The 10272-nt window shown below is 35.2% G+C and overlaps 1 protein-coding gene across 1 annotated transcript; it reads left to right on the top strand.

Moving 5' to 3' along the window:
• The first annotated feature begins 1172 nt into the window (after window positions 1-1172).
• On the top strand, window positions 1173-9976 carry krt99 (keratin 99). Its single transcript, XM_048172539.1, has 8 exons — window positions 1173-1518; window positions 3445-3573; window positions 3867-3949; window positions 4123-4279; window positions 4409-4570; window positions 6688-6813; window positions 8140-8360; window positions 8508-9976. Exons 1-8 carry the CDS (start codon window positions 1234-1236, stop codon window positions 8629-8631), a joined length of 1287 nt encoding a protein of 428 aa, XP_048028496.1. The 5' UTR covers window positions 1173-1233; the 3' UTR covers window positions 8632-9976.
• The last annotated feature ends 296 nt before the right edge of the window (window positions 9977-10272 follow it).

The raw sequence follows: 10272 nt of genomic DNA, 5'->3' as shown, positions 1-10272 counted from the left end.
AGGTAATAAACTCGCTCACTCAATCACTTTCTCACAATACTCTATATAATACAGTAAGCTTCAATGAACAATATCAATTGAGAACAAACAGGTTACGTTGCTAAGAGTGGTGTGTTGTGTAGTGATACACAGAACCGTTGGGTGAATCAATCAGCCGTGTTTAATCGTGAATAAAATACAGCTATTGGCCAATCAGAATCAAGGACAGGAACTAACTGTTTTATAATCATCTTTATATCATTCCAAACTTGCGTGACTAAAAACGTTTTTGAAATTACACAGACAAATGGATTAAATATCTGAAAGCAAAGATGAATTTTAGTGAAAGACTAAAGGAAATCTACCAAAAGACAATGCATGTAGGTGCATTGCATGTAAAAACCCATTGAGTGAAACATTTTCTTCAGAATGGGGTGGGTCTTATGAATTTGCATGTTCTGGCAGTCAAAATAGCCTGAAAACATGATTGATTTCTTATGAATGTTTCTATTCATTTACTTTAAAATGTCAACATATTTATCTTTTACTGTCAACTGCACCAGCAAAACTGTTTTATCAGGGGTTATGACTACATTTTAAGAGATGATCTGTCAGTGATCTGGCATTAGGCCACTGATGGAGAAAAATGTACTGAAGAGATGTGTTTTTACATTCTGACACATGAATCCATTCTTCATGATTGATGGTTATTGTTCAGGTACATTACATGGGAGTCCAAGCTTGAGAAAGAACAATGTTTGTCACAATGTGTAAATGGAAAAGCAAACCTGATGAATGTTGAAGCGAATACACAAAATAAACAAACATCTGAGAAATTAGCTTTAGGAGTTATTTTTCAACACTGTCCCATAATGTGTATAATTAATGGTTGCATTTAAAAGAAGAAAAAGTTATAGCTTTTATAAAAACTACTATTACCACTTATGATTGGCACATGGCCAATACAAACAATCAGTTTATACAACAGTAAAACAATTAAAGATGTAATCTCTTTAAGACAGAAATCATTTAACGTGGTTTTGAAGATCGAGGGTGTGATAGCAGGTTTTTGAAGTGAATGATTGTAATCTGCATCCTGCCACAGGCAGGTCTCTGTTCACATTCCATCTGTTCAGTGGAACTGGAAATCTGAAACCATGTGGGATGCAACAGGACTATATATAAGACAATCTTTAGTGGTAATTAGTTCAGATGTTTGGTTTCGACACTGAAAGATATCCTTCTCACTAAGCCATGACGGTCCATCGCAGTAGCAAGACGTTCACCACTCGGAGTGTGTTCGGGTCAGCTGGCCTCGGTTCTTCTTGTGGATTGGTCATGAACGGATTGGGGAGTTCAGGGGTCTCTTTGTCTTTTGGTGGACAAAACTATGTCAGGTCTGGGGGCTATGGTGCCCACATCTCCAGATCTTTGTCCACTTCATCCTTGACAACGGCTGATAACGAAGTCACATTGTCTGCCAACGAAAAGCAGACAATGCAGAACCTCAATGAGCGACTAGCAACTTACCTGGAGCAGGTAACACCTTCTATTGGTTAATTTGAAAATGTAACAGAAACTATGAAAACAATTGAATCTTATCTTCCTCTAATGAATCCTGATGAATGTTTTATATAAAAAAAGGTAACACTTTATTTTGATGGTCCCTTTTAAACATTCTGTTGACTAAAAAGAATTGTTGGTTTAACTTAGAAAAGTAAGTTACCTGGTTGCCTTAAAATTTTGAGTTCATTGAAATTAAAAATTTGAGTTACAGTTTTTCTTGATTGTTTACACACATTTTCTGAAAGCATGCCTCATACTCTCAGAACTCTACACACAAATCAAAAAACACACACACAATGGGCAAAACCCCTCAATTCTCCTGCAAAATGAAACTTTACATTCAAAACAATGTTCTTTCTTCTCAAAATGGTATTTTGTTTTCAAATGACACACACAAACCTTCATATGAATAGACATTTATAAGAACCAGTTGAACACTGATGTGCTCTATGTAAAACACTATGATGAATGGAAAACACTTCTCCATTCATCATAATGACTTTGGTCTTTATTTGGTTGAGAGTTACACTTACTACAGACAGTACATACATAAGTGTGTTGTAAAATATTTGTAGTATATATATATATATATATATACATACACATACATACATACACACACACACACACACACACACACATATATATATATATATATATACATACATACATACATACATGTAATTGTAAAAATGTGTGACAGGTGTTTGCCCATGTGATGAGTCAGTGTGCATATTTGAATGGCAGTGTGTTCCTTGTGAAAACAAGTGATTTTTCTGCCCGAAAATTGTGCCAAATGCAGAGAATTGTGTGTAGTGTTTTGAAAAAAGTGTGTTTTAGAACTGCAATGTGAGTGTAAAACAGGAATTGTGCTTGTAGTTTAGCAGAATTGGTCCAGGGGGTTGGTGCATGAGTTACATGTTGTGGTCATTGTGTCTCAAGTACCAATATTTGTGTGTAAACAGTTGAGAAAAACTGTAATACAATGAAGGCGATTGATTTAAATTGACAGAAACTCAAGATATTAAGTTATCTGAACCACATTAAGTTGATTTGACAGAAGAAAAAATGTTGTGATAACAAATCATGAAAATAATTTTTTACAGTGTATAAGTAACTTTGCAACTACACGTCAACTTATTTTAACCCTAACCTTACCAGTCTACTAATACTCTACTAACACTCTAATGAGAGGTACAACGTTCGTCAACAGAATGTTAAAGGGACCATCAAAATAAAATTAAACCTAAAAAGCATATTTGTAAAAAACAAACAAACAAACAAACAAACAAAACAGTAGTCATTCGTTGAATTTTAACATTATCTAAGGTTGTTTATATATTAAGGAATAGCTGTTTTACTTAATAAGATGTTATCTTGTTAAAGTTTGATGAGAATCTCTAAAATCATAAATTTTTTTTTATATTTTAAAACATATATTCACATTTTATATAATATGATATAACAGGCACATTATATTAATATGCTTTAAAAGTAATAATTATAAATGATATTCTTTTTTGTCATTTCATTGCATTCTTCTGAGTGATTTTATCAAAAAAATTTTTTTTTTTTTTTCAGAAAAAATGAAAAATTTAGTGTTGTTAATTTAACTATTTAACACTGGAATACACTGTATGTAGATGAAGATTGTTTTATTTTCATAAAATCAGTTATGATGGTTTTACTCTAAATATTTAGGCCTAATTAAAAAATATAAATAAAATAAAATGTTATTTCTTTATTTTATCTCTTTATTTCGGTAATTCCTAAAATCAAAAGATTAAGAACATTACAAACTGCAACATTCAGCCTTGAGAGAATATTTCTGATTTGGACTTCTGTCTAAATCTTGTCTTTATTTCCTGAGAAGATCTACCCATATGTTTTGTGTTTTAGGTGCACTCTTTAGAGCAAGCCAACAAGAAACTTGAGCTGCAGATTAAAGAGTTTTATGACAACAAGAGCCCACTGCAGAGAAAAGACTTGAGTGCTTATTTCAAAACCATTTCAGAGCTTCGCACACAGGTACAGCTGCTATCACTCATCAGAAGAATCACACCCCTGAAATAACTGAAATGTCATGAGATGAATGCTACCTCACCTAATGCCATTATGCCATGTTTCGTGTTTTAAATTTCACAAATACAACAGGGCAATCCTGTTTAAGCACTCTTTAGCATTATTGTTTAGCTGTTAACAAGAATCTGGTTTCAGCTAGAGTCGTTTTTTCTCTTTTTAATGTATCCAGATAATTAAGTTATTATGCTCAATGAAAGATTAACAAAGATCAACCACACATTCCCATTTGTCCTTGAAAGATTCACAGCCGTAATGTGGAGAACACAGAGCTCCGTCTGAAGCTGGACAACACCAAGCTGACCGCTGAAGATTTCCATTTGAAGTATGTGATTTGTAAAGCAATACTATTAATTGCATTTAGTGTTGAATTTTGAGTAGAATAACAGTGTATTTACATACATATATATAACAGTATAACATTTTATAACAGTATAAAATATATAATTTTCACTGTTGGTTGCTTCACTATATCTTTTCCCTTCTTGACTGTGGCAGGTATGAGACTGAAATGAATATGCGCGCAGTTGTGGAAGCAGATTCGGCTCAACTGCGAGGAGTTCTGGGTGAGATCAAACTGTCCATTGGAGACCTGGATAACCAGCTTGCTGGACTGAAAGAAGAGCTGCTGTATCTCAAGAAGAACCACGAAGAGGTCACCTTACCATTTCACTGCAATCGTTTTTTGTCTAAAATATCTATTATCTAAGTTATTTCACAAGAAGTATCATATGTCATTTTTGGAAGAGTAAGTGCTCTTTTCCCTCCACTTCTTTATCCACAGGAACTTCATTTGTTGCGAGAGAAGCAAGGCGGCTCTGTTAATGTGGAGATGGATTGTGCAGCTCGGTCAGATCTTGACATGGAGCTGCAGGAGATGAGAGCTCATTATGAGATGCTTATTGAGAAAAACCGCAGGGAGGCTGAAAGTTGGTTCCAGAGTAAGGTGAGAAAGTAAGACAAGTCTTCCCCAGCAAAAAAACAATATGCTAGACCTAGCAGAGGCAGGTGAACTTTCTGACAGGTCAGAGGAGTTTAAGGTATAAAAAGAGTGGAATGTAATTCATTGTCTCCATGATTTTTAAAGTAAATCCCCAAATAATGTTTGAAATGCCAACTGTCTGAAGGTATGCTTTAGAACAATTGACTGTATTATCAGAAGGAATGTGACTGCGATAGTCAAGTAATCATTAAAGTCTTTCAGCTGTCAAAACTGTCAATATGTTTTGTTTTCGTCTGGCTTAGACAATTGTAGCGGCAGGAACTGCCAAAGCAAAAGTATTTTAATTCATTTTATTAGATGTCCCAAGATTATCCAACATAGTGGCAATTCAAAACTATTGGGGAATTAGTCAAAATTTGTATAAATTCATACGCTTACATTCAAATGTTTTAGCACAATCTGCTTACACGCACCTGAAGGTTAGGTTTAGGAGTGGGGTTAGGGGTGGTCCTTGATGCTTATATTTTCTAAAAATCTTACATTTTCGAATGAATCAAATTGTGCGAATTCATACAAATGCACTACCAATTTGCCAAAATGTAAAATAGTTAAAGGGTTAGTTCACCCAAAAATGGAAATTCTGTCATTTATTACTCACCCTCATGCCGTTTCACACCTGTAAGACCTTCATTAATCTTCGGAACACAAATTAAGATATTTTTGTTGAAATCCAATGACTCAGTGAGGCCTGCATAGCCAGCAATGACATTTCCTCTCTCAAGATCCATTAATGTACTAAAAACATATTTAAATCAGTTCATGTGAATACAGTGTGTGGCTACATTTGAGTTCATCGCTGTTGTTTTTCTGCAGACTGAACTGATGACCCAATGAGATCATTTAAAGGGTTAGTTCACCCAAAAATGAAAATTCTATCATTTATTACTTACACTCATGCTGTTCCACGCCTGTAAGACCATCGTTCATCTTCAGAACACAAATTAAGATATTTTTGTTGAAATCCGATGGCTCTGTGGGGCCTGCATAGGGAGCAATGACATTTCCTCTCTCAAGATCCATTAAGGTACTAAAAACACATCTAAATTAGTTCATGTGAGTACAGTGGTTCAATATTAATATTATAAAGCGACGAGAATATTTTGGTGTGCCAAAAAAACCCAAAATAACGACTTATATAGTGATAGCCGATTTCAAAACACTGCTTCAGGAAGTTTCGAAGCATAATGAATCAGCGTGTTGAATCATGATTCGGATCGCGTGTCAAACTGCCAAACTGCTGAAATCACGTGACTTTGGCGCGCCGAACCGATGATTCAACACGCTGAATCATAAAGCTCCGAGACTTCCTGAAGCAGTGTTTTGAAATCAGCCATCACTACATAAGTCGTTTTTTTTTTTTTTTTTTTTTTTTTTTGGTGCACCAAAAATATTCTCGTCGCTTTATAATATTAATATTGAACCAGTGTACTCACATGAACTAATTTAGATGTGTTTTTAGTATACCTTTATGGATCTTGATAGAGGAAATGTCATTTCTGGCTATGCAGGCCTCACAGAGCCATCGGATTTCAACAAAAATATCTTAATTTGCGTTCCGAAGATGAACGAAGGTCTTACGGGTGTGGAACGGCATGAGTGTAAGTAATAAATGACAGAATTTTCATTTTTGGGTGAACTAACCCTTTAAATGATCTCATTGGGTCATCAGTTCAGTCTGCAGAAATACAACAGCGATGAACTCAAATGTAGCCACACACATCAGGCTATATTTAGAATATACAGCTTAAGCCGCGCACACACTTAACGATTGTAAGGCCGATTATGAATGTAAATTGATACTTATGACTGATCGCGCTCAAACGCGTTCAGTCAGAGCCAGTTGCGTTCAGTCCGCGATTACAGTCGGTGTTCAAATTCCATGTGTAAGTAGCTATATAAATCTGCTTCCGTCAAATAATCGCTGTATGTTGAGCACAGTCTTAGAATGTTTTAGCTAGTCGTTAAATGTGTGCCCGGCTTTACAGATTCTGACTGAACAGACCTGCCATTTTTTTTACTGTCATGTTTTCCTCATTATTACTCGGTTTCAATGTTTTTAGGCGGAGGTGTTGCAGACTAAAGTGACCACCAGCTTTACTGAAATCAAGACATCTCAGACTGAGCTCACTGATCTGAAGAGAACTTTCCAGAGCCTGGAGATAGAACTACAGGGGGTTCTCACAATGGTATACTCTTGCTCTTTCTGAAGCTGTACCTTTCTCTGGTAGGAGATATATATACGAAGATCTCTGCTTATTTTTCATGATACAACAGTTGGTTCTGGTCCTCGAATGCGAATGTTCCACAAGCCCTGACATAACAGTCCTGCAGCACTGTGACTTTTCACTATTTGCATCACTCCACTTGTCCGTGTTTGTGCGCTCCAGGCAGAAACAAAGCAGAAATGCATGATCACATTTAAGGGGTTAGTTCACCCAAAAATTTAAATTCTGTCATTAATTACTCACCCTCATGGCGTTCCACACCCGTAAGACCTTCGTTCATCTTCTGAACACAAATTAATATCTTTTTGATAAAATCTAATGATGGCTGATTTCAAAACACTGCTTCATGAAGCTTCGAAGCTTTACGAACCTTTTGTTTCGAATCAGTGGTTCGGAGCGTGTATCAAACTGCAAAAGTACTAAATACAGAAACGAGCTGCAAATACTCACAGTGCAACCAAATACAGAAATGGGCTGAAGATACTCACAACACAACTAAATACAGAAACGTGCTGCAAATATTCACAATACTCACAATTTTGCAGCACGTGTTGTCAAATTGATGAAGATGTTTTCTTAATTTATTGGTGTTTTTTCTGTTTTCTTCAGTTGCAGCACATTGAGCACTCTCAGCCACCATATGTATAATAATAATAATAATAATAATAATAATAATAATAATAATAATAATGATATAAAAACTTTTTGAGGCAAATTCCAATGTCCCAACCATGTTTTCTCAACTTGAAATAAAGGTTATATATAGTTCTAAATTAGAAATTTTGAGTATTAATATATACATTTGCTTATTCTCTTTGACATAAAATACATACACAAAATTTATTGTGATACCTATTTTTTTAATGTGTAAAACCATTAAATTAGTTTATGTCTCTCAAACTCCAGTCCACCATTTGTGCTATTTGCCCTTTAAAATCTTAAGCATATGCCCCCAGTCACATGACTTGCTAGAAGTGACATAATTTCCTTGGAGGAAAAGAAACTCCAAGAACAAAGTCAGAATCAAGCAGTTATAAACTTTTCTCAGTTTTCCTCATTTTTAGAAGACTTTTCTAATAGTGTTAAACAACATATTCATCCTGTTGTGTCAGTTTATACTGGAGATATTTAATAGATTAAAATATATTTTATACATCTATTAAAATGGCAGTGCAGCAAAGTAACTGAAGCTGAAGCAAACATTTGAACCACTTAACATTTTTTATAATATGCGATTTTCACTTAAGTATTTAATCTCATCATGAAATGTGCAATCATTTTCCCCAGAAACAAAACCTGGAGCAGAGTTTGGCTGAAGTGGGCATATGTTATGCGGCCCAGCTGAATCAGCTGCAGTTGCAAATAGACCACCTACAGGAGGAGCTACAGAGACTCAATGCCAACATCCAACAACAGGCTTTAGAGTACCAGCTGCTGCTGGACATCAAGATGAGGCTGGAGTTAGAGATCGCTGAATACAGGAGGCTGCTGGATGGAGAAGCTGAAACGTATGTAGAACAGATTTGTTTAAATGTTTTGCTCTGTTCAGGTGTACAGTATCTGTGACTACATTTCAAGTTGTGAATGTCAGTTAAATTGTTGAGCTCATGTATGTATTAGCTATGAAACCCAGGGTGTATTGTTGTGTTCAATAGGACCCAACCAGTGGACATATATAACCCTCACAAACAGCGCATAGTGAAGGTCATTGTGGAGAATCTTGTGGATGGCAAAGTCGTATCTTCTTCAGTTAAGGAGAACATCGAAGAAGTTAGCTGAGAAGATACTGCAATAACAACAACAACAACAACAACAACAAATCTTATATGTAATCTCTAATGACAAATGTTTCTGGTGTTAGATTTGGTGCGTTTTTGATACTAACCACTAGGTGTCGCGGTACATCAATTAAACGATCAGCTGTAGTCTAAAAATAACTCATGGTGAAGGTTGTAAGAACGAGTAAGCTTGAGATGGCGACATGGTCTGTGTGAGGCAAAGAAGTGGGGGGTTTTCCCCCAAACCTGTATGAATTTCTTTCTTCTGCTTAACACAAAATAAGATATTTTGAAGAATAGTTGATGGGCCTCATTGACTTAATGGGGCCCATCAACTGTTCAAAATACATTTTTCAAAATATCTTCTTTTGTGTTCAGCAGAAGAAAGAAATTCATACAGGTTTGGATCAACTTGAGAGTGAGTAAATGATGACAGAATTTTCATTTTTGGTGAACTATCCCTTTACTAATGGCCTTATCAAATATTTCTGAAATGACTGTTTTTTTTTTTTCAATCATTTGAAACAATGACTTTTTATGCAAATCGGAGCAGAAAACGGAAACTTTTTTATTTTCTAGCATTGCAAACTCATGGTCACACACACTTAGGTTTTAAGGAAATGATTATTTGTATTTGGTATAGATATAAAATAAAATAAAGATTGTTTATAGCACCAGAACATGGCCAGAGATTCACTTGAGCAGCATGTCGAAATGCTGATGTGCTCCTCAAATGCAGGACACTGGCCACTAGGTGTCGTAATACATCCATTATAATATTTGCTGTGATAATGTCATTCCATTGATTCATGCAGTAACCTACACTTTCGTATATTAGATAAAATATTACAATTTCACAATTTGTAAAGATGGAAATCACAGTATCATAATTAAGTGAACATGTAGGCTTTTGGTCCCCATGAAGAAAACTGCTTATAAATCATAATAAGTGTTGTAAGTGATGTAAAAATGCATTTTTTTTTTTTTTTTTTTTTTTTTTTTTTTATTATTATTATGATGGGTAGGTTTAGGGTTAGGGGATAGAATTGTGGGGACATTTTTTTGAAAACAGCTTATCATATTAATACTAAATGTTGTGTTTTGAAGTAGGTTTACTTGTTGTGATGTGTAGGTTTAGGGGATAGAATATACAACATTGTACAAGAATGTGTGTGTCTATTTCTGCTGAACATTTTTATAAAACCTTTTTTAAATGACACAAGTTAAAAAATGAAATAAAGTTTAAATGTCATGTCATTTTAACACCGGATGTCATATAATTAACCCATGTAATTTACAGTAAAGGATGTAAATTGGCTAATTTAATTAAATACCTTTTAAATCCATGATCTTTTAATGTTCTATAGATTAAGGATTACACAAGGATAAAGGGTTCGGTTGATGGCTAAATGAGTTCTAAAAGTGTCTAAAGGTGTTCTAAACCTGTCCTGGATACCACCAGCCCTGCACATATTGTATGTCTTCCTATATCTGACACACCCATTTCAGGTCTTGCAGTCTCTAGTAATGAGCTCATCATGAGTTGAATATGCCCTGCGTTCCATTCGGAAGGGCTCATCCCTATGCCCTAATCCCTTCAAAGGGTTTACCCTCCGGAGTGAGAGCTTCGAAGGGATGAAGG

This window comes from Megalobrama amblycephala, linkage group LG21, assembly GCF_018812025.1.
Source record: "Megalobrama amblycephala isolate DHTTF-2021 linkage group LG21, ASM1881202v1, whole genome shotgun sequence".
Classification (NCBI taxonomy): domain Eukaryota; kingdom Metazoa; phylum Chordata; class Actinopteri; order Cypriniformes; family Xenocyprididae; genus Megalobrama; species Megalobrama amblycephala.
This window is presented reverse-complemented; position numbering and strand designations above follow the sequence as displayed.

Excerpts from the sequence above, each read along its gene's own strand:
- krt99 (XM_048172539.1), top strand. The coding sequence starts at position 1,234 with ATGACGGTCCATCGCAGTAGCAAGACGTTCACCACTCGGAGTGTGTTC. Across the intron at positions 1,519-3,444 it reads TAGCAACTTACCTGGAGCAG|GTGCACTCTTTAGAGCAAGC; the intron begins GTAACACCTTCT and ends TTTGTGTTTTAG. Across the intron at positions 3,950-4,122 it reads GCTGAAGATTTCCATTTGAA|GTATGAGACTGAAATGAATA; the intron begins GTATGTGATTTG and ends TGACTGTGGCAG.